The following is a 25930-nucleotide window of genomic DNA, read 5'->3' as shown; positions in this document are numbered from 1 at the left end:
TCCCTCAATTTGTTGGTATTGTTTGTGTGTTATGTCATTAGAAAATATGTTGGGGGTGGGGTTGGATTTGAGGTTGCCATGGTGTGACATATTTGTGTAACAGAACAGCACGGCACTACACTACACAGAAAAGCCCGGCCGGGCCCCTAACTTATGATAATTTAATGAAAGCTTGAAGGCAAAGTTTGAGGCATTGGACAAATATAAATATTAATTAAGACACTTGGGACTTGTGTGAAAGCTCCTTTTGCTGTAAGCTGTTGCCATATTAAAGGAAATTGGTCTGATTTTTTGATGTAGCTTGGAATATGCATTGGAGCTTCAAACATGAACTTCTTATGAACATCCGCTCATTGATATGGGAAGGTTAAAGATGGAGTTGGTTGAACTTACAAAGAGTGCAGCCAACCAACTTGCGATGGTTCTCTTTGATGAAGCCACCGCTTTGCGTTGGACTTGACATGTCATAGATCTTTAATTAATGCATCAGAATGGCACAAACGCTCACCATTTGACTGATCAATCACCTGATCACACAATACCAAAGTCTTCTATATTAAAGCTCCTTAATGGGAAACATCAGGGTTGAGGGCTCTTTCAAGCTCTTTACTCCCACACACTCAGTCTTACATCATCCATATTTTTCTCAAAACCGCTTTTCCTCATTAGGGTTGTAATATTCCGTATATTGAAATGAATCACTTTGATGGTAGAATTCAGATCAAAACGCAAACACATAGGTACATCAGGGGTGTCAAACTAATTATTGTTGCGGGCCGCATCATAGTCGTAGTTTCCTTCGGCGGGCCAAAACGGTTTTTTTTTTTTATTTAAATGAATGGAAAGAAAAATTGATACCAATAAGTCTATTTTTTTAAAAGTGAACTCAATTTTAATTGAGTATTGACACATGAAGTCAATGCACAATTGATCTTTGTGGCAGACATAAAATGGTGTGGTGGGCCGTATCTGGCCCCCGGGCCCTGAGTTTGACACAACGATGTACATGATATGTGTGCTATCACAGTGCCAGTCCTGTTTTTTTTTTTCTTTTGAACTCATTTTAGAATTGAGATGAGCAGAATTTGTCACTGACAGATAGAGTAAGCTTTGGAGTTCAAACTTTGCTAAATGTTTCAATTTATAGACAATTTCAGTCTGATTCTTATTCCACCCAAACGGCACAGCCCAACACATCTGTTTAAATTTTTCCACCTGTAATTAATTGTGTAAAATTTCATTGTCATATCACTGAAATGTGAAGGTTACTTGGCATTAGGGCACTTGAGACAGCTGTCATTCATGACATTTAAGACCGAGGGACTTTATCTGAGACATTCCAGGTGTCTCATGTCCAGAGGAACTTCTACTACCATCTGTTATGCAAATCGGAATACGCCCACTGTTTACTACGAGAGTAGTTTTATATTATTAAAAAAATGCTGACTTTTTAAAGTAAAAGAAAGTTTTGGTTTCAGCTGTTTGGGGATTGCCCTCTGCCAAGTATGTGTTGCACACACGATCTGGTTAAGTCTGTCTAGCATGCAAAATGGGGACGTTGTAATGGAAGAAGATTAAAGGCTATCTCTCTCACCTCGTGGTAAATTTCACACCAGTAAGCAACGGGTGACTTGTCAAGCTCTGGATGGCATTTTCAAGGATTAGCTCATGCTTTTAAGGTTCAAGCAGGACACAGCAGGGAGGCACGGTGGATCGCTAGTAACACGAGATGGCAAGCGCAAGACAATTCATAGTTGAGCAGAACTCTCTAATGGCTGGCCACACATACATTAACTCGTTCACTGCCAACCCATCTTTGACGTCTATAACTGTCATTGAATGAGTTAAGGTTGTGTGTTCTTGGCAACAGTTGCTCGGCGACGTGCGTAATGTTCTCTTAACATCCTCCCTGAACCTTTGCGTCTTTAGAATCCTCACACATCGCACGTTAAACACGTTTGTACTCAGTCGATAGCTGTCACTGCAGGCGAACTTCATAACATGACTTTTTTTTCCTCAGGTTCTGAAACAGGTTCAGCCGAGATAATTTTATATTTCTGCATAAATTCTAAATTCTCCATATAGCCTGTAATCGGCGTATTTTTGTCATCGCGGCATTTGATCTCAGTGCCAAGGCGAGTTAAGTGATAATCAACGAAGGGCCGCGATACCGTAAACGGTAATAATTCAATTTCAAGACCTGGTTCCCGTGTTTCAAATACACACCGTCACTACACTAAACAAAGTGTGAAAAACGTCATTGAAATTCACGCTGAAAGCTTTTACAAGCTTTTCTCCCTTCAAATGCGCTCTGCTCTGCAACTGACCTTTTGCCTTCCATCACTTACAAGATCAGAATGCATTTGACTCCCTGAGTGATTACTTCATGCCCTGTCGGCTCACCTTGAATTCAGCTGTCATCTTGTATTTTCAATGCAATATTATCTTTCTCGCCTCTTTTTAGGGGTGCTTGCACGTGCATGGCTTCCAAAACAAAAAGCTTTACCGTCCTTACGAGACCACGCCGTTGACAAATTAAAACACTTCTCACTCATCCTATGCTATCACCAGGATATGATTTTCCATCGAAATTCTCCTCATTAAAATTAGTATTTTAAATTAAGTAACTTGCAAAGAGAAGTGTTCCTACGTCAACCTTGTTTTCCAAAAAGTTTCTTTGCATGCACTTTTACCGCATCAACAACAGTTCAAAAATGTTTCTGTGAATTTAGCATTACCAATGTGTGTGTGTGTGTGTGTGTGTGTGTGTGTGTGTGTGTGTGTGTGTGTGTGTGTGTGTGTGTGTGTGTGTGTGTGTGTGTGTGTGTGTGTGTGTGTGTGTGTGTGTGTGTGTGTGTGTGTGTGTATAGAATTATTCATCAATCAGAATAAATGAATTTCAATGAAAATCCAACAAGTTCGAGCAATGTGACCGCAAAGCATTAATAGTTAATAGCTTTGTTTTGTTTTTTATTGTTTTATTTCAGAACAATAGCAGATAAATCGGGACAAAAAAATGACAAGTAACCTGTCATTTTTGCCAAACGATAATCTCCTAAGTAATAAGGGAGCGTATTTTAGCTTTGAGCAGACTTTGCAAGTGTCTATTTAATGCAATCAACTTCATTCTTTGCATTCAAAGATTATGTTTAACATTTATAGGGTTCTTCAAAGGCAAGCAAAATAACAGCAGATGAGCATCAGAATTTAGCTCATGTTCCTTCATCAGCACTTTTGAAATGGTTTCCCTCGTGCCAGCCAATAGCAAAGGATTAATTTCTACCACCGAGCCTGCCACACTGAGATAAATTAATCGGTGTAAAGGATAATATAGGAAGCACAATAAAGTTCTTTGTAAGAATAACAACATCGAAATGTTGAGGAGCCCAGTCTGAGAGGTGACCTGAATACAATGTTGTCTTACCATACATACCCGAAGGATTAATTTCTTTCTTACAACAAGAGAATGTTAAATATTAGCTATGGTTGTGTGGGTCAGTAATTCTGTAAAAATTACATTTGATGGACAAAAGCATTTAAACGTACGCAGTTAAGGTAGCACGCTTTTAAATTGGAGTCCACTATTGGATTTTTCTGGCCTCACAATAATTGATCCTTTTAACTTTTATAATAAACAGCATCGTCCTTTACACACAATGGCAAAGACATTAGCATCAAGAGAAGCCGATCACGAAACAACAATCCACTAAAGAACACAGATTATAATGACAATGATTGTAAGATTTAGAGAAAATAATTTCCTATTTTACAATCTGCCCATTTCTGATGTAAAGTTGACAAAGAAACAATGGTCCATTCATCTTCGACAAACAAACGATGCTACCTTAATCAGTCTTTAATCTAGTCAATTGGATTGACTTGATTTGGAGTCAACAGTTTGTCTTAATTGCAAGTTATTAAACAGCTACTTGCCAATTGCCATGTTTTGCCACTCACCCGGGGACCAAAGAGTCGACTATAATCCCACATTCCTGGGAATCTTCTTCTTCTCCTTACTGTGACTAATCATCTTAGAGGATGCTCTTCATCAGGCCCCCGTCTGCTCACCCAAGCTGTTGGCACTGACTAGGGCGATAATGACTGAGGCGAGTTTGAGACGATGTTTACTGGTTGACAGCAGCACCCCGCTTCCGCCTGTATGCTCCAGCAAGCATTTCCATTTAGTTGGCTTCTCAAGCACCTGTCTAATTTCTCTTTGGAGACAGAAATCCTTTAAAGCCCATTGTATCCTAGGGCAACATATTTACAGAGGCCAATAGAGAGGAGAGATTAACACCGCTTCCTGATATATGATCTAAAGCTGTACGGAAAATTAGTGGGAAAAGAAGTTTGCTTTTTTTTTTTTTTTTTTAAGAATTTGAAGCTCTTGTATTGTCTTTCCAAACTGAAACGAATCACACGAAAAAGAATCAGTGGCACTTGTGTGCAGCAATTGTGCTGCATGGGGTCGTACGCCTGCCAAACTGACAGCCTGTTATTGTTCCTCCTAAATTGTTGAAAGACGTGTGAACTACAATAACAACATGGCTGCCGGGAAAGAGTTCAGTATTTCAGACATGTCTCCACTCTTGTCGCAACCAGTATCCAAAATCAGTATGATCCCATTGACTGAAAACCACATTCTTAAAAGTATTTCCAAGACAACATTTCCTATTTACACTGAAGTGTATTTCAAGCTGTAAGGGGAAGGATTTTTTGTTCCTTTCTTCAAGCACAGATTTCCCACAGAATTTCATTGCAGCTTTCACTGCAATTAGGTTTTAAATCTAACTTGTAGTGTATGGTGTGGTTACAATGACGATAAAGGTTCTTTATTTATTTATTTAAAATTATTTTTTTTTTTTATAAAAAATATATATATACTTTTTATATATTTATTTTTTTATCTGCAGCATAGTACCAAGTTGCAGCCGAACACATTTTGCAACTCAAAATGCATTTTTTTTCCCCTGGCTAACCTGCCAAATGTAGTTAGTCTTCGAATGTGTTAGTCTTTTCTGCTATGGAGACACATCAGGTGCATATTTTCCTCCTGTATGATGATACATGACTGTGAGCGATTAATCTGAAATATTCATGTGAGTAATGGCCATAATGGTTGCATTTTCAACAAACGTGTCCCTTTTCTAGCAAGCACAGTGACAGCTTCTCAAGGCGGAGTTGTAATATACGATTTTAAATAACAACCTGACCACTTATCCACTCTCCCTCTGCACCGTTTCAGTCACCTCCTTGTCTCTGTGCATACATCATACAACTGCTTGGATGAAATATTCGCATCGCTCATTCTCAAGAGGTTTGACGTCTATGCAGTTCACTGCAACATCAATAATATGGAGGTTGTAATCATCAGTGGAAGAACTGGGAGAACGTCAATAGAGGCCAGTTGAGTACATTCACCTTCTTTCTGCCCCACCACACCCCAAAAGTAACTTCATACATTTAAAATATGAAATAAATTTCCTTTTTGATTGTTGGCGAGCATTTTTTTTTTATTTGAAATTGTAATTGTTACTTGGCATCTATACTGTCAAAGATTCAACTACAGCAAGTTGTCAAAGTCAAGGCCCGGGGGCCAGATACGGCCCGTCACATCATTTTAGGTGGCCCACAAAGACAAATTGTGCATCGAAATGTTTATGCCAATTACAACATTTCAAAATGTTTTCACTTTTAAAAAGTAGAGATATTGTTAGCAATTTTTATTACCATTCATTTTTTAAAATAATTTTTAAATATTTGATTTGATTTCAATTTCTTTTTTTTAAATATTTGAACAATTTTTACTCGTGTTTTTTGAAAACTAGTTATTCATTAGTTTGTTGTGTAGCCTATACTATATACGACGAATGAAGACGTTCATACATTTATTTGGGTTGACAAAAGCAAACTATGACTATAATGCGGCCCGTGACAAAAATAAGTTTGACACCCCTGAACTACAGTTTATCAGTCATCTGAATATTCATAGCACAGTGTGGATGTTACTGGTTCTAACTTTATGGAGATAAAAGACGAATTACCACACATGAGAGCAGACATCACATTTGAAAAGCAGCCGGCGTGTGCAAGGAAGTAGCGCAGTACAACACATCTTCCCCCTGTTGTGTCTTGACGAAAGGAAGTGTCGAGATGCGGCGTGCTGACTCATCTCTAGTTTCACTGTAAATATGATTCATTATAGATGAGTAGATGCAGTCTTTTGCTCAGAACACTATGAATTTTGTATTTGTTGAAATGCAAATATGCCGACGAAGATTTTTTATTGCCTCTATACGTATTTCGTGATGTAAGTACCTACAGAAAAAAAGTTTCCTCTGTCGCATTTCTTACAGGACCGAGTTGACATTATAACTGTCTTAAATAATGTCATTGTCATATTTTGTGGACTCATTTGTAAATTGAATATACCCTGAAGAAGAAAACGTAGGAGTTAGGAAATGTCAGTTAAGTCTAGCCATCAAATGCCGTAAGGTGGCAGGTTAACTCAAATTCAACATTCACTCATTGGATTGGCTGGCATCCAAGCGTCATTAAAATGACTTTTCAGATCCAACAGTGGACAGTGTAAAAATGCTTAAAGATGTTTTATAGATCATCAAGCACACCTATATCTTCTTGGCAACGGGATATTTGATTCACGATTGTTGTAATAAACTCATGTCTGTTCCGGCTTTTATCATTTGTTTATGTCTACATGTATTTTATGGCGCTGCATGATAAATGCTTATAATTCAAATCTGTGGATGGACTACATTTCTTGCTCGGGTCTGTCGTAAAAAAAAAAAAAAAAGCGTACTCCCTCGATTGTGTTAACTAAGAGATCAAAATGCTTTAAAGCATTGAGTCGGTGCTTCAGCTTTTTACCTGCACTTGTGTTCTTGTCTGAATAATTAACCAGTGTGTATTTAGTTTCCTGGCTCACTTCAGTCTATGTTGGCTCCTTCAACACCCAAGTGTCCCTCTTGTTCGCATGATGCTGTTGGTGTCCTTGTCGCGGGAGGGCGCCCACATACTTTTTCTATTAGTTTAGTACCTCTTGAGAGGTCAGCTTTGGAAAATGTCAGCTTGGTATTCTGTCAAGACTCTTTCAATTTTCTTCACTTGGATTGTGTCTGCTTGAACCATTCAAAATTGTTTCTTTGATTAAAAGAATATTTGAAGGGAACTTGTTTTTAAATTTAGTTTTCAACTGTATTATTTACTTAAGAATATGTTCATCTAATTTTGAAAGAAAACAATTTTTGTTGGTCTAGTAATTTCCAAATCAATAGTCACTTTTTATTTGCAGTATTAAAGTGCCTGTGAATGTTGTTGTGCAAACAATAAGTTAGTTGCCGTGTTCACCGTTGCTTTTTCTTCATCTTTTTTTAAGAAGATAAAGAAGCAACTCCCACCCGACGTACATAAGAACGTTGCATTCAGAATTTTTGAATAGCCTGAGTGAAGGGGTGCGCTTGAAGCCTATTTTGTTGGCCACGCTTTTTTTTTTCCTGTAAAACCTATTATAAGACTTTTTTTTAATGGTCTGACTTAAAAGGAAGAAAATAACCTAATAAAGTGAGGTCAAAAGTGAAAACAGGCAATAGAGGGAAACACTAACAAGAGGACCACTGTACATATGATTTATCCTGTTTATCTGTAAATACAGAGTGATACGTGCCATGTATGGATTATTCATTATTTAAATCATCAGATGCTATTTAAAAACACTCTGAGTCCAAGAGGCCAGCATATTACTCACTTTAGTTCACGTGCCAACTACAACTCCATCCGATACAATTGTGTCAAAGAGCACCCCCCAGTTTACTCTTGCTACTCGTTTTTCCGTGGCGCCTGCTCCTCCGCCCTCGCAACACAACCTGCCACCGACCTTGGGGCGATGCGCTTGATCTCTACGCACGCCTTGCCACTTAATGATAAAATGAGAAAAGTGGGTCGGAGATGTACATCCCCAGTAGAAAGTTAACATCTTCAGAGCACCGCGACTTCCAACTGGGAAATCATCTCTAAATAAATCCAATGAGTTTCACAAATAGGTGAAGAGCCTTTGGGAGGCCCAGGTTGGCTCTTGGGAAGCACCAACATGTCTGGATGATTAACTGAGAAATGAATGACCTGCTCATGTATACACTGGAAACCCTCTTGAGTAGTTCCAAATGAAATCATACTTGAGAACTTGTGTTCTTAACCACGTCTTATATTCTTCAAGTCCCTTTTTATTTTCTCACACTTGTATCACAAGCTGGAGCTCTCTTGTTGAATATGCTAAGATAAAAAATCTGTTTGGACACCAAATGCTGAAACTCACCAGAGTTGGGATCAGAGTTGCCGTCTGCTTCGGTTCTCTTGTCGGGGGAGGCCTGCTCGTAGAAGTCGTCTTGCGCCTGCACCAGAGGGAGAGGTTGTGTGAGGAGGGAGCCACTGCCAACGGGCTCGTGCTCCCCCAGACCGCTGTCACTGCAGCTCTCCTGGGAGCCGTCCGGCAGGTGAAACGTGACCCGTCGCTGCGACTAGAACCAAGAGCACACAACAGAGCCTTCCATGTTAGTGCTCTGCCTTTTTTTTTTTTTTTTTTTTTTTTTTTTTTTTTTTTTAGATAATTTTCATAAATTTTTATTTGTCTTTTTTTGTGCCTTTTTTTGTTTTTATGTATAGTTCTTTTTGCAGTTGGTAATACGTCGCCTTGGATAATTTAGACTCAGGAAGAAGAGGGGCTGAAAATTGGTTAATTATTAATAATTAATAATTGATAAAACGATGCAGTTTCAGATTTATGGCTGATTTTAGACTTGGTGTTATAGTTGTGGGGCCCGTGGACGGGGGGGGGGGGGTAATAAATGCAAAACAGTCACGTTTCACTGCACAGTGAGACAACCCATATTTGCAAGAAAATTACTCATCACGAGAAAAAAAATAAGTGAAAAAATGTGTTATTGCATGTAACAGCAGACATGATTAACAAAGAATACAAAACAGAGCTACTCGTGGCAAAGTGTTAGCACGTCATAAAATGGTTTACTCAGTGTTGTCGGTTTGATTTGGGTTTGCAAAGTCAAAGCGGAGTTAACAAAATTATTTGACGGAGAGAGGAACTGGTAATTATTGGTGTGCGAGCACTCGCACACTCAACATGCGCACGCGCGCACACAATCTTTAAAGCCGACCTGATTGAATTTCCAACGACTAATTTTGATTGTCTTTTCCCTCCAGCTCTAATGACATTTTCCTGCGGCTTTTTCATAAGTCCAGACCGGAGCCTCCAGCTAACCTTTTGTGGACAGAACGAGGTGTTCGTGCCATATCATTGTTGATGACAGACAGGCACGGCAGCTTTTACAGTAATTATTGGCAAAAAGCAAAGGTCAGCCAATCTGCAGTCTAATGCAAATGACCTCATTATATATTTAAAATTGCTCCGAGAACATGCGGCATTCAATCCAACTAAAAAAGATGTCTAATAATAGAAATAAGAACTAGGAAAAGGCTGCCTGGTTGAGGGAGGGGCGAAGGGGGGTGGTCTTGCAAAGAGAAATATGCTTCCTTCAGATTAAAATACTTCCATAGTGATGGATGTAAATAATGGATGGGTGCATTTATGGGTACACCGAAAGAAGGAACAACAGAATGGAAAAGCGAGGGTAGATGGAAACTACTCACTTGATGGATCATGACTTGAATTATCACAAGGCAGGCAGGACTGGACCGGACTTGCCCAAATCCAAATGACTTGGGACTTGGGTCAGACTCGAATGTAACAATTTGAGACTTATGTGAGACTGTGTGAATTGATTCCATCTCTGAGACGTGGCCGATTGCACGTTTGAAGATACTTTCCGCGTTCCGGCTTGCCGACTGTCTGTTGTAATAATATTAGCATAAACCAGCTTTAACTGTCCCTGCTGCCAGTTTACAAGCTATTATGGCTTATCACGCCTGCTAACCCTTATTATCTGCTTGTTGTTGTTTTTTTGTAATAATTTCCCTGCCCAAACACATACAAACACTGTAAAAAAAAAAATAGAAGCAGGTTATTACTGCATGGTGACATGTAAAGCAAGCTTGCATACGATGAGGAAGAGCTGAAATAACATTTGTCCTTGCTATGCAAACTGTACAAAAATTTAGCCGGCAAGATCAGAAGCCAGTTTTGCACACGTCATCCAAATGTCATCCAAGTCAACATAAATCATCAAAGAGGAAAATGTCTGAGCCCTCTGCAGACTAGTTGTAACTGTAAATCTTAGCTAGGCCAATAAAAGTAGATGGTTGCATTCCAAATGAATTTAAACTGCGTCGGCTTCATTGATTCGGAGCTCGGCTTTTCATATAAAAATCAAGAACAAACAAGTAGCCCTTTAAACCAAAATGGAATATTGACTTTTAAACCTGCAATCTGTGTTTAAAACAGACTGAAAGTGAACATCTCGTCCTTTTAAAAATGAAAAACGTTTTGCCAGGCTTGTCAAAATAAAGACCCACGCCGCGTGACAGTAAAGACACGTCTAACGATGTTTCTTTGTACTCTTTCCTTCCTCCATCTTTTTCGCTCCTGACCACATGGAGCGCAGAGTTCAAATCCAAAACAACTTGTGTGTGGTATTATTTCAAGAAAACACTGTATAACATTGCAATCTTAAAGGGAGATGCTCGTACACACACACACACCCACACCCACACACACACGCTGAGCAGAATGTTAATGCTCAGACGCACACAATTGCACACCCAGAATGCAACCTCCTCACCCCCCCGCCCCACAAATAATCTTATCTCGCAGCAGTCTGACACCTGCAGTGAGAGAACACATCCTACGAGTGTGTTCTCACAATCGCACCGCTAAGGGAGATCAGTCATGCGGGAGAGTAGAACTCACAAGATCTCTTTCCATTCCTCCCCTCTATTTCCCCGTTTCCTCGGAAGAACAAAGGTACGCTGCCATCTGCTGGCCACCTTTGTAAATACATCTAAAAAACAACAATGAAATAATCTTGGTTTGCTTCAGCCATCTTTGTTTATGAGGAAGATTAATATTAAGTGACAGTTGAATCACGGTCTTGCCTATTTTGGATTTTTACGCAAATGACTCGGCTTGCTTTGACTCAATCTGTCCTGTGGCCAGGTTCTCAGGCTTCCAAATTTAGTTTTTCATTTAAGAAAGCCATGCTGTAAACTCCGCATATGTTTTAGTCACATTACGATGAGTACTCCTTATCTCTGCATGCATTCGCATTAGACCGACTTGCTTTAAGAAGTGATTCTGCCAACATGAATGCTCGTCCAATATTCTCACTGAGCTGGGCTTGCTTATCTGATTCATCTGCCAAAGTTGGAAAATGAGGGTGATGAGCACAGTCCAAAAGAGTAATGTGAGTTATAAAAGCAAGGCACTGGGATGAGATGCACTAAATTATTGATTTATTTTCCCCAGCTGTGTCAAATTCTAGTCCTTTATTGGCTTTAGGATTATTTCCTTATAGAGAGTTTTTTTTTTTTATGTAAAAATAAAATGGTGGAAAGTGTGTCGAAAATCAGACCAGGAAAAGGTATATGTCATCATTTGACTAGATTAAAGCATTTTCGCAACTTGTGCCTCCATCCATAACACAGTGCTTTCACACTTCCTTTCTCGGGTGAACCTAACATCTCACTACCGCTTGCTCTCGCTCTCCACCTTCACTCTAAATTTGGGCTGTCGTTAAATAAAGCTGACTTCAGGTTACTGAGAACTGCGAGATTGGAGTAGTGCAACCTGCTCTGTGCGCCTGAAGCAGGGCTGGAAAAATCTGTTGAACTGCCACAGAGAATCAGCTACATGTTAACCTCTTCTGATTCATTCATTGGCACTACTCTCTGCTGGCATCTCCACCCGTAAAGCGCGAGAGACAGCACTTCTTCTCTCTGTGACTCTTTCACAGTGAGAAGAGAATTTGCCAGTCTGGCGACTGTTGAGTCCTGTGCAGAGGTGCCGAAGATCACAAGCACTGAACATAGGCCGTGACATCTCAAATTATAATAATAATAATAATAATAATAATAATAATAATAATAATAATAAAAACAATAACATAATACTAATACTACTGTACTACTACTATTATTATTAATAATAATAATAATAATAATAATTAACCACAGCACCATTTCATACTACAAACACAAAACACCTTAATAACCTTAATTAAAAGTAAATTTGTCATATTTGGTGGATTGCTACCAAGTTTAATGGACACCAATTTTTTTTCTGGTGGCCTGAAAATACTCATGGCAACACGTTTTCTGGCATCTCTACATTTTACAGCCTGTAGTTGTTTTAAGCAACATTACAAAGCAGCAGATGTTCGCTTGACTTTTAACAACTTTCGACGCTGAAGCGCCATGGAACATTGTTGACATTGGCACCAGATCTTGCATTGACACCCTGCTCTGAGCGTATGTGCCAGCGGTGATGGTGCAGTGTCACACTCATAGCAGGACTGTGATGACTGTGAAATGTTGAGCTCAAGCAAGTGAAAAGAAAAAAAATAGCATTTTCATGTGGAATGGTTTTTATTACTGACTGACCCTGCCCTATTGGAGCTGAAATAGCTGACCAAGTCACTTTATACACCCGAGTTATAAGAGGTAATTGTACTCTGTGGAGGTGTAACCACATTGCATCCTGGCAAAGCAAAAAAGCCAAGTTAAAGGAATCTCTGTAATTGCTACAATTTTATAGCATAAAAAAATTGTGTAAATATGTTAAATATCATGATTAGATGGATGCAGGAACGTGACATTCATCTTTAGTAACAAATGCCACTAACGTGCTGCTTATGTCACGGAAATCGCTGGAAACGATGTTTGTTATTCAAGTATACCCCGAGGCAAAACTTACACCTTATTAAATATTTTGAACATACCCCGAAAGAACATGTTTTTTTTTTTGGGGAGAAACAAACCATGGTATAAAAATTAGCATTTTTGCAACATATTGTCTTATAAATAAGAGCACAGACTCAAAAGGAGTTGGTGTGTAAATTTGCATGTGTTCACTTGGGAGTCTCTCAAACTGCCTAAAAATCCAAGCGAGACAAAGTACAGCTTTCAATACTACTCTACTGTATATTGTTTTTTATTTGTTTGTTTTTTACTGTTCCCATCCCTTGCTAGCCTCAGAAAAACATTAGCATTATTGAAGTTGGGAAGAACAGGGAGGGCAGGCTATCTTTGGGGGCTTGAGTGTTGGGGGAAAATGCAGAATGATTATTAGTTTAAAGAGATGAGAGCAATATTCCAGCAATCACTCACGTGCGCTAACTCTACTCCACTGGCAGTGTGTAAACAAACTTAATGTCTACACTCTGTACCCCCATGAATCTCATAACCCGACTTGCCCCTCTTCGCATCATAAGTCCAGTGGCTAATCACAGAAACAATCAGTGACTGATTTGAAAGTCATCAATAGCATGAGAGCAGTTTTCCATTTGGTAAGCCCTGCAAGTCGATCTTTGGGAGCCAGTGAAGTCTAAACAATGAGAAGCCGTAAAGTTACACGGTTCAACATTGTAAACAAAAATGATCTAGAGCGGGCGTATTTTGTGGAGCTCGTGTGTGAACTGGATTCCTTTTGGATATTTGAAAATGTTTGTGGATTTTTTAAAGTCAAGGTTACTATATTTTGAAAGCAGATACAGGAGTAGCATTCTAGCCATCAAAAAGCGCCCGCAACATGTCTATTTGATGGTGCAATATATTGATATCTGAAATGGCGCCTCAGGTCTTGCTGTTGAGCCAGAACAACTTAATAGATTAATTGGGAGCCGACAGAGATAATTAGGCCTTCGGGGTTGTATGATTCTTCTGCTTTTCGCCTGTTGCCTCAGCATTGCAGTGTTCCTGCTGTGTAATTTAGTTAATGAACGAGAATGTTGTGTCACGTACTGTCCGCAGGTTAGCAGAGGGTACAGAGAAAAACATGTTCCCATCAATTCCTTGATACGTTTACCTGTTTTAAATGGGAGAACGGAGCTGCAATTAAGCTTCTGTTTTTCATGTAATTAAAGTCTTATAATTTAACTAGAAAGCACACAAGAATGTAAGCTGAAATATTTGTTACACAACCATGCTTCAACCATTCAGACAGGCGAAACGTATTTTCAGCCGTACAGTAATTCACCTTACCGAACGAGACACACAATTTGTTCGTTAATTACCCGTCTGCTGTAATCGGCTTCAGTTTGAATGCAGCTCCTATTAAGTGCAATTCAGAAACGTGAAAACGAGCAGTTGATTCCTATTTGAGAGGATGCAAATGCTTTCTGTCAGTATTCACGCAGTACTAGATGGACAACTCGGTGAAAGGGATCGGTCCAACCTTTTAACTTGACAGCTCGTATCAACACAAATATAGCTCATATAGCAGACTACTGTTATATTGCTGTATTGCCCCTAAGGAGAAATTTCAGATAGCTTGATGTTAGCTGAGAGTAAGTGAGCCAGGACTTGGGTTGTTTGCTGTGCTCTTATTATTGGATGCCAAGGTGTCCTTCTGTGAGCCTGACAGGCACTGAGTAGAAGGCCAAATTGATTGGTCTGCTCTTGCCCGCCAAAATGACCTGAACTCAATTTGCTTGCGATGGCTTCAATTTCCTGGCTGGACACAATCCTCCAACCTCGCCTACTTCACACTCTCTTTCTCAGTCTCGCTAGCTCTCACAGCATCCCTTCTTGCTCAAGAGCTGTCATTTAATTTCATTAGTCAACGGGGGTGACTTCTTGCTCTGTCACATGTATCTGTCTTCTGTCCCTCATGTGTGTACATTACCGAAGTGTAGCGCTTGGTGAAGTGAAAACCATTTGACAGTATGAACATATTCCTTTGGAAGTCCTACTTTTGGAGGTGAAAAAAATAATGTAGTGAATCTTTATTTTTAAGATGTATGAACATATTCCTTTGGAAGTCCTACTTTTGGAGGTGAAAAAAATAATGTAGTACATATTTATTTTTAAGATTCTGATTGTAATCTGAAGATATCTGATGATGTGTTTCTAGTGATGGGAAAATGAAGCTTCATAATTGCTTCATGAACTAGTTACTGTATTTTTGATTCCTCCAGATGGCACTGTTGGTTTAAGAAGAGGTTTAAGAAATGGCAAGTCAGTGTGCTTTAAGTGCTCCATTTTTCAGTCAAATGTCATGACATCCATGTTGACTAAACCTGTTTTCACACACACCCATAAATGAAATATAGACTTTCTGCAAATGTTTTATAAGGGATTCCAAATGTATTTGAGATTGTTTGTTGTTTCTAACCAATGTCTGTATTTTTGCCAAAATAGTTACATTTACTATTTTTTCTGGTAACATTTGAAATGTCATGCAGAGATAGCTGTTGGCTTGATCTTTATTCACACCCAAATTGGGTAAAAATATTGAAAATAAATATAAAATATTTTTCCAGGCTCATGACGAAAACACATGCAACAAACTTAAAACTATTCTACACAAACATTTTGCTCCTTCCAAAGTGGTTGAGGTGCAGAAAATTGTCACCCTGTGGTGGACATAGCCATACTTTGCAAACATCTTCTGTTTACTGTATTTTCTACATACGTAAGAGTTTTCCAAGTTTTCGTAAAAAACTTGAGCATCAAAGCTTTAGATAATTAAAGCTCTGGCTTTAAAAAGAATGGCTACTGTGTATTCCTCCATAACAGCCTTAACTGGAAAACACCCAATTTGCATCAACCGACTTGGAGTCGGAACATCTTGTGAACTCATTTCCAGTGCACATAATACCCGCACGGTCAGCGGCTGATTAGAAGGAAAGCAGCATCTAACGCTGGAGTCGGGCATAGAGGTCTTTGAAGTGATTACCTTCCATGCTTTGGCCTTGCTTTTGTTGCACAGAAGATAAACATGTGGAGCCACTCAGCATATGCCAGCTTATGTCAAGATGAAAGATCGTAGAAGCCAATATCGGAAATGCGCAGATTGTACAGAGGGTATTAACTGGCCTCAGAAATACACTGCTAGCGCAAGATCTTATTCTGATTTCAGACGCTACCTTTCAGCACTTTTAGCTGGTCGCTACGACGGGCGAGAGACGATAGGCTACAACAACAAAATAACCTTGACTGTCACCCTCGTCCACTTTGTTAAGCTTTCATAATCTTCCCTTCCTTTAATAAAATCCCACAACCAAGCATACATCTACAAACATGCAGGGCGTTTTGTCAGATAAAGCCGAAAGCATCATACAACAAGCAAGCCTTTCTATTTTTTCACCCCCTCACCTTTGCTAATATTTGTCTCGGAGGACATGCTCTCTTCTGGGTGTATTTACAAGCGGACTTACAAGCTTTTACCTCCAGGAAACAAGCGGCAGATCTGACTCATATTTTACGATGATTAATCTCGTCGAGTATCAACCAGGAGGCATAAATATGATACAACCAAATTAAGGCAGCTCAGCAAGCCAAACAAGCTGGGGAATTCCAAACCAATGCACTTTTTCTTTCTTTTTTGTAATTTAGCTTGGTGAGCTACTGCAGTTGTATTGCTATCATATGTGTTTACTGAAAAGTGTTGACATTTTTTTTCGTTTTCTGCTTCCTGGTTTAAATGGCAAACCCAGACTAAAATACACACTGTCACAACTAGACATACAGCTCACTTGTTGAGAAAAAAAAGGACATAATTAAGCTATTTCATTAATGTGAACATCACAGCAGAACATTACTACAGCAGCACACTTCTCAAAGGTCAGACAAGCTATTTTGAGACCAATTTACATTGAGTGCAAATGTTATGTCTTGATTAAAAAAATAATTTACTAAAACACATATAGTTTTTTTCTTCTACCAACAAAATGATGAGAGAAATGTGTTGTTTGTTTTTCTTTATTTCTGTTTTTGAAATCTGTGTAGCCCCGCTTAAGCCCCTCCAACATTTTGATTAATATTCTAAAATATATTTTTATTAATATTTTATGATTTTAATATTCATGATTTTAATAATTATTATTTTAATATTGATATGTTATAAAGAAATATTTTCTCAGCTCCCCAAGTCTCTTTCTTAGCTTTACTGGTCTGTTGTTTCAACTCAACAACAGTTCACTTATACCAAAGGTTATTCAAAAACAAGAATGCAAATTGGAAGAAAATACATAAAAATATGAGTGAATTGCTACCGCTCAACCATGATCACGGCGTTTTCATGGTGAACGCAACGACTGATCCATAAGGTGAAGGCTTCTTTGTCCGTATGCAGTCTTACATCGTTGAGCTGTTTGATCGCGTAAAGCAAGCTGACTTTTGCAGAGAATGTGTTTAGTCTACAAAGACCTGCTGTGCCCTGCCGCTGGAGTCTCTTCTCGCACTCTTCAAAAAGCCCAAGAGGGACAAAGCCAGAAGCTTATCCTTTGTGTATAGGGAACAAGGGATAATGCGGGCCGCTAGTGCAATGACAGTCAGGTTGCAAGCCGGTTACCGATGGGTCTCCTTAGCTCCAGGGAAATTACGCAGAGATATGAATGAAATGCTCTGAAACATTGAATGATTGTTTTCGCTCCTCCATATCCATCTTTCTTGACATGTTGAAATAGCTTTATAGATTCCATCATCACAAACAGAACGCCAGGTGTCGGTGCGAAACGTAGCTTGAATTTTCATAAATGGGATTTTTATTGTCTTTGTAATAACATGCATGATAAAGGATATGCCTTGATTTGATACACGATTGGGCATGGACAAGTCTATGACACCAACTTACAATTTTGTAGCCACAGAATCGAGTGAGATTAAAAATCAGTGTTCCTATTGAGTTTTGCCATTCTTTAGCTTCACAGTTGACATATATGACGTTGGAAGAGACATGTCAACCAGTCACTGTGCTGTGATGATTCATACACCCATGAATCAACTGCATCAAAGGTCTGTCATTTTTACTGGAAATGACAGATCAGAAATTGCTGAAATGAAAAAGTCAAAATGACACTCTCTGTTCAACATAGAGCTGAAAGCAACTTGCCATTCTTTTGAACCATGGTGTCAAACTCAAGGCCCGGGAGCCAGATACGGCCCGTCACATCATCTTATGTGGCCCGCGAAGACTAATTGTGCATCAACTTCATGTGTCAACACTACAATGACAAATAACACTTTATACTATAGAGATAACGCTTGCATTTTTAATCACAATCTGTCTTTTTGAAATAGAACGGTTTTACTAGTCTCTGATTTCAAAACTAGTTATTTATCAGTTTGTTGTACAGCCTATATTATAATACAAAGCATTGACCGTCATGATGGCCCTCCGAAGGAAACTATGAATAAATGACACTTGTGTTGCAACATCAAATGCCATGGAATGTCCTTAAAAACACCCTTAAGCCTGTCTTTGTGACGCCCTCAGAGAAAACGACTGACTTCTTTTCTACTTGCAATAATTAGTCAACATTCCTCTTCTTACAAAGCTTACAGACTCAGGTTCCTTATGTTCATGGAAAAACATTGGCATCCAGCTACCCTTACTGACGGGATCAAACTAAAGACAACTCTTCTCCACCATGGGGAACAAGGTATCTTCCCCAACGTAATAAAACCGGTGAAAGCAACTGACAAGATGCTTCTGACAAAGCAAAGACAATCTTCCAGCCAACAGTTTACTTACTTTCCCATGACTAGAAAACAAAACAAACAACGGACAAGGAACAAGATAGATAAAGTAAGGTAGAAGATGAGAGCGAGCGAGAGAGACAGAGAGAGAGAAGGCAACAAAGATAAGTTAGTGGAGCTCCCATAGCATATGTGCTTTCAGTCTATTGCCGTAGTAGCAAGACAGATATGCCTGGTATCACGCTCTTTGTTTTCCAAGGGGCTCAGTGCTTGCCTAGCATGATCTCTTTTCACTGGAGCTGACAGCCAGTGGAATTTACCTATCAGTGAGAGAGAGTAACACACACACAGTCTATCAATCTATCCATCAATATCATGCTAGTTCTCTGTCTCATTTGATCTCAATCCAGTTGAGTCTGAATGTACTTTACTCCAACAACATCACATTCAGCGTTGTACACAAACTTCAGAGCTGAGTTTGGAACACAGAAAGTAAGCAAGAGTCAGTATGATGTAGCAACCACATGACCCATTGAACTGCCCAGTAACAAATATCTTCATTAGGGCAAAGCAATAGAATGCATTTTAACATAACGGTATTTTTCTTTATAATCTTCCCTTTTACAGCTGCTCTGTTTGCTCAACTCATTTTCTCTTATTTATTTTTTGATTGACATACAAACTAAATTTAACAGCGCCAGATTAGAAATGTTGTGTTTTGACATTTCGAAAACGACAATGAGATCAAGATAAATAAATTTACATCTCATTACCTGAAATAGACTCTTTTTGAATAAACCAATAATCATAAGCATGCAGTAACTTTCCTGTTCTGCACTCGCTCTGAAATGTGTTAATCCCGGTCGAAATTGAACCAACTAACAGGGTCACTTGTCGGTTTTAAGTAATCTCTCTTCACATCAGTGAGATGTTATGGCTATAATTGTTGGCGTGTCACACACACACACACTCACACACAGCATGCTGAACACTCTTCTCAAGAGCTTCGGTGCTTTCTCTGAAGGGCTGTAAAATGTTTTGACATGTTACTATCTCTGCTCTGACCTTCAAAAATATCTGTCAACCTTCAGGTCGATTCGTCTCCTCATCCGTTCGCCTCTCCATCTGTCTCTATTCTCTTTGTCCACGCACTCACGTAACCTGCCGAGCACTTAGCCTGTTGATCCGCTAATGTGAGGCAAGCTCTTGTGGTCCAATTATTCTCCTGTAGTTGTTCTCGAATTGGTTCTTTCCTCTCTGTTTGCTAAAGGATACTGTGCCCCCCGGTGATTCCCGATGGCCTTTTCGTGTTCATCACCTCACTCCTGTCTATCTGCTAATGAACATTTGTGGACTATGTGACCTGAAATTGATCCAACACAAATAGTTTGAGCTAGAGTTGATCTTGCAGTTAAACCTCGCTGAATTAAATGTGTCTGTGTTGCTCAGCTACTGTACAGCCACTCTAAATGATACCACAAGGTGAATATTCATATTTCTATATGTGTGTGTGTGTGTGTGTGTGTGTGTGTGTGTGTGTGTATGTATGTGTATATATATATATATATATATATATATATATATATATATATATATATATATATATATATATATATATATATATATATATATATGTCAGTCCCTGAACAAACATACCTAAATAGAATTAATCCCATTCCTCATGTTACTGAAGCACTTTTATTCAGGGTACAAGTAGCCCCGTATTTTTGATGCTGTACTTTTTTTGTTGACATGAGCTGCGCTGTCACTGCATTTTTTTTTTTTTTATGCAATTCCATTTAGAAAGCCAGCGGGAAAAAAAGTGCCATATTCTGATATCATGAATAAATCAAAGCTTTGAGCTGCATGTAGCCAACTATTAGCGCTGCTAGGGAAATAGAGAGCAATGCTACTCTGTTATTGTTGAGGAGAGATCTCTGCACAGAGATAATCTGCCCCATCTCTCTTGCACAATTGAGGAATAATCTTCATCTTTCATGCTACAGTGTCATCAAGAGCTTAAAACTGCCAGCGTAATGGTTGAGACGGGCGAGGCCATCAATCGCGGGATGACTGTCGTACATAGTGTAAGCTCTTTGGGCTGCACGGCATTAATGGCATCTATACAGCCACAGGGTGACCATATGCTCGGACATTTGGTTGACGACACACACATACACGTTGACGGACACAAACGCACACTCGATCTGCAACTGTTGACTGCCAAGTGACAGAAGAAGAGGCTTGCAATGTGGCTACCTTCTGTCCAGTTCCAATGATTCACACAAGGCGATGGCGCAAGATTGTGTGCGAATCACAAGCGTCATAAGATTGGGAAGACATTTTATCATAAACACTAATACTGCGAAATGATTTTCTTTTCCGTGAAAACACGTTTTGAAACAACATTGTGGGAGAACTCTCAGCTGTTTCCTTCCCGTGATAAATGTCTAGCTTTGGGATATACAACAATTTCCGTTCTGTAGCAGCATTAGCAGCTGTGTTCCGCTTAATATTATACTTTGTCTCTTCTCGAAGTGGTCAGCGTTATGGGCCGACCTCTGTCGTCCGTGAGAGGAAGGGCGATCCAGATGAGGCGCCGTAAAAGGGGAATCGGCCCGGATATGACGGCTTTTCACTCTGCAATCAAGTCTAATCTTATTAGTCGGTGGCGGAAGTCGGCTGCGCCACTGAAAGCTTAAAAGCAAGAAAGAGACATGTAGGTTAAGGTTAAAAAGCTATTTTCTCCTTTTCTGTGTAATGTGCAACATCTGCAGTGATAGCTGATTTCCCAGTTTGGTTGACTTGGATGGATAATTCAATATTCAAAATATGTCTTTGTGAGAGCCATCAATGTACAATAAATGTGTTTATTCAAACATTTTCTATTAGTTTCAGAAGGTGAATATGTGTGGGAAAAAACCTGAGCGGAGGCTCTCTTGATTATCAATAAAGTCACAATAGTGACAGCGCTGTTTTCCTCAAGGAAGATGATTGGAGCTTTGTTGGAGGATGAAAAGCAGGAATATGGTGAAAGCGCAGTACAAGGCGCCCAAAATAAGATTGAAATTTAACATGGATTCAATTTTCTTAGCCTTCTCTAAAAAAAAAAAAAATCATTATTCAGCCAGCGAAAACCGTGTCAGCTTTCAGCAATCTTAGCTGTTCAATTTGGATTTAAGGCAGACCACAAATACAGGTCAAGTCTTACCTGCTTGCCAGCACCACAAGGGGGAAACATTGTCCAACTACACATCAGCCACAGTGGAATTCTTTTTCCTTTTTATTTTTTCCTCCCCCTTGTAATTTGTATGACTGTATGTTTGTCTTTCAGCCATTTCCTCTCTTGTGCTGTGTAACATAATCAATATGGGTCCATCAATGCCAATCTCAAACTTAAAAACTTACTTAAACCAAAAACCCTCATCCATCATACATCTCAAGGTCATGGAAAGAGCAAGGATGAAGGAGAGAGATAAATGTGTGTGTATGTGTGTGTGTGAGCGACGAAATGGAGACACAAGATTGCATGTGTATCTAAAGACTCCCTGGAAGAGCGACAGAGAGTGAAGCTGAGACAATGGCCGGGGCGGTGGGGTGTGTCGGGGGGGATTGTAGGAGCTCTCCCTCCTCCCCTCTAAAAGCTTTTGCGAGTCAGACTAAGTTGTGGTTTGAAATTAGCTGATTTTTCACTGTGAATGCTGCGTATTATCTGGGCAGGCAACTGGGGAGCGGAGCAGAGTGAGAGCGAGGAGGTGGGGGTCGGCGTTTAACTTAACAAGATTAATGTTTGCCTCATCTCTTTGCGTTTTATTTCCTTCTCCTTGCAGGGTCCTTGTCAAATCTCTTTGGACAAGCTCTAACACATATGGCACCGCATGCAAGGAGACTCGAAGGACATTTTGGATAGTGTCAGGGAAAGGGAAGTGACATTTTTTGGGATGTACTTTGATGAGCTTGTGACTATCGTTCTTCAAATAAAGACAGACATTTTTGTTGAGTTGGTTGAATTTTTGCTTTGGGGAGGCAAAAGCATTTTTCAACTTATCTTAATGGAAAGATTGTCATTGTTGACATTGTTGACAAACTCAAGGCCCGGGGGCCAGATACGGCCCTCCATGTCATTTGATGTGGCCCGCAAAGACAAAATTTGCATCAGTTGTGTCATTACAAAAATTACAAATTGTCTCTATCTTTTAAAAAGAGCTAGCATTTTTTATTGCCCTTCATCTTTTTAAACTATTTGACCCGTTTTTTCATGTCTCTCATTCAAAACTAGTTATTCATCAGTTTGTTGTATAGCCTATACTGTACATAGAAGACCTTGACAGTCATAATGGCCCTCTGAGGGAAACTATGACAAAAATGAGTTTGACACCCCTGATGTATATGAAAACAGCCAAATGGGGTCTTAGGTGTGTCGTGGCTCAAAGGCAACAGACACAGAACCAAATTAGTGCACAATATCAAAAACAAACGTTTGACCTTAAACAAAATATATAGATTTGGATCTTATACGGTATCTATTCCAATTACTTTGAGTCAAACGTCCGTATATATCTCGACAGACCATTTCTCTGAGGAGATTAAAAGAACAGGTATGATGAGATTAAGGGGAGGGATGACGCGATTAAGACTGACTACTTTGAAATGATTATGAAAGGCTTAGATGGCTGGGTCGTGCGTAGCGTTTTAAAAGACAAGGAGGGAGGCAGGACAGGGAGCAATCTTTCAGTTTTTCATCCATGGAAACAACAAAGAGAAGCTCACTGTGCATGTTACGGGCTCATGTCAACAACATTTTCGGCGCGAGCGCTTGATTTGACTGCAGAGAAATGGAGAACAGAGGAAGGACAAGAAAAAAAAGAATTAAAATGTGCGCTCCCATATGACCTCCGAGAAACAACGACAATCAAATGGCCTGCAGCGGGGTCCCCTCCTTCTTCTCCTTTCTCCCTTTTTGTGTACTTTGATGTACAAAATAGCCCCGATCAATAAACAGAAGCATTACTTTCCCCACCTCGCCGCCTTGCTTTACTCGCCTCGCTCTTCGCCTTGGTTTTGCCATCGCCCTGTCCTCCTTTCCGTCATTTGCCAGTCCCTCCCGAGCTACTTTCAAGGTATATTTTGCCAGAGGCTTTTTGGTGGTCATGGGTAATATTAAAAAAAAGGAGCAGAAAATGGCGGGTCATCTACTGCATTCATGCTTGTTGCATGGTGCCGACTGGCGCAAGGAATATGTGTGATTGACAGTGATTTATGGGGGCTTTTCACACCTCCATTTTATCAGTCGCGCTACCTTTTGTTGTTCAATCATTCTGTCAGTCTGTTTAACAATGTAACAGAGAACAATCGGGACATGGGTTTTAAAATCGAATGGCGACAGAATGGCTCAAAAAACAGTTTCCATTTAAAAGCCATGTTTGGGTTATTACCAGCCACCAAAAAGATGAGTATGCCATTCACAGCCCACATTTTATTTATTTATTTATTTATTTATTTATTTATTTATTTACTTATTTTATTCATCTATATTTGTATTTATTATTTTTTATTTTGTCTACCCATGCATTCCAGTACACAGTTATTGTTGATACCATCATGACTGTTTAATTTATTTAATTTTATCATACTGATTCTGATCTCCCAAAAGGAGATTAAGGGTATACTCTGTATCTTGTTGTTAGAGATTAGGAAAACTATTACTCAAAGAAATAAAATGCACAGGTTGATCTTGCGGCAGATAAATGCCATTTCCAGATTCAATCTCGTAATGGAAGAGAAGGAGGGATAATAAGATCCTACATAATAAACACAGTACTGTAAACTTTAAACTGCTCTGCTGAGAATTCACAGACATTGTATAAATATATCCAAATGGGATTAGAAACAAATAAAACAATGAGAGCAAATGCACAATCTGGACAAGATCTGGCTATAACTAGGCTTGACGTTAAATATGTTGACACTGCTTAAAGAGGGCAAATTGGTAGGATTTCTTTGCCCTTAGTGCTCGAGAGCAAACTTTTGATTGTCACGATTACACCCCCCGACAGAGCAGCAAACAATAAAGTCTTGCGATGGCAATTCTCAGTATGACAATGGTCTCAGAACCAAACAGTCATACTCATTTTATTGTGTCATTGTAGAGAAAAGGCGGCATGACATGAAGAATTTTGATAAGTAGAAGCTTTGTGGAAGCTAGCACAGGTCTGTCATGTGTAATAATATCACGTTGCTCCTTAAAGGCACACAGGTAGCATGTAGGCATTGCTATAAATAACCTTTATCTATCTAGCTGTCTATTCTTCTTCATCCATCCATCCATCTGTAGATTTTTCTGCAGTGGATGTAAAAGGCTAACATCTGCAGTGTTCCTATTCAAATTCCATTTTTAAATAAATTAGACCAAGATGAATAATTTGAAATCATTTAACATCAAACTTATGCTCTTGTCTGCTCCATACCGAATGTTCCCTGAAAAAAAATTAATCCAATTGTATTTTTTGTTGTAGTATAAAACAAAAGGCACACATTTGACCGGTTCTGCAAACAAGCTTTTAACTAATTCATTATTCCCATCCATATTCATTCATTCCATTAATAATCTTGAGCTATAATCCGCCTTTACGATGCATTAGACTGGTTCCTGAAGACTAAATGCTTGCAAGATATTATGTTTAAAAAATTGTATCTTATAGACTGCTGTGATGAGTGTCAATCATTTTTAATGGTTCTCCATTTACAGCAGTGCAATAGTGAAAAGCTTTCTGAATGTCTTTTAGCCGTCAATCGTCTTGGAAACTCTGTTTTCCTCCGAGTGCACAAAGGGGCATCAAACGGCAAATTTAGGTCAGCCAGTAAGGTAGGAAAGCTACCTGACATTTCTGTGGTGGTGATTCACACAGAACAAAGCCTTTGTCTTGATGGACATGTGTGTGTATGTGTGAAATAAAGTAAATCACATAGTTGTACTTGACTTTAAAAATTGGATGAGATGAATAAATTAATGTGATTTCCACTAAAATTGACGCCGTTGACTGTCGCAAGTTGTAGCTTACTGTCTGTCGACATAAATAAGTCACCAGCAAGTTTCACGTCACTCATTGGCCTTCATGTCACATATGTAAGGTCACCGACGGCGGCTTGGCAAATTGATATGGATGAGTAATGGGATGCCGCCCGCATCCGGTCACAGTGGGAAGGTGAGGGGCTGTTGCCAAGCCCCACTCCCCATTGACCTCCCCTTTCCCGTGCTCTCAGCATTTTTCTCTGTCACCCAATGGGTCACACAATGGGTCACCCC

At 39.4% G+C, this 25930-nt stretch overlaps 1 protein-coding gene and 1 long non-coding RNA gene across 2 annotated transcripts in view; one reads left to right on the top strand and one right to left on the bottom strand.

Moving 5' to 3' along the window:
• LOC147059650 (uncharacterized) overlaps positions 1-25930 on the top strand; it is a 158345-nt gene that overhangs the window by 24807 nt on the left and 107608 nt on the right. The window lies entirely within an intron of this gene.
• pcdh9 (protocadherin 9) overlaps positions 1-25930 on the bottom strand; it is a 104631-nt gene that overhangs the window by 16806 nt on the left and 61895 nt on the right. The window contains exon 2 of the mRNA XM_085908027.1: positions 8333-8534. Coding sequence (XP_085764153.1) covers positions 8333-8534 — 202 coding nt within the window. The remainder of the gene's footprint in view (positions 1-8332; positions 8535-25930) is intronic.

The sequence above is a fragment of the Syngnathus leptorhynchus genome, chromosome 3 (assembly GCF_054491065.1).
Source record: "Syngnathus leptorhynchus isolate UIUO chromosome 3, UIUO_Slep, whole genome shotgun sequence".
Lineage (NCBI taxonomy): Eukaryota > Metazoa > Chordata > Actinopteri > Syngnathiformes > Syngnathidae > Syngnathus > Syngnathus leptorhynchus.
This window is presented reverse-complemented; position numbering and strand designations above follow the sequence as displayed.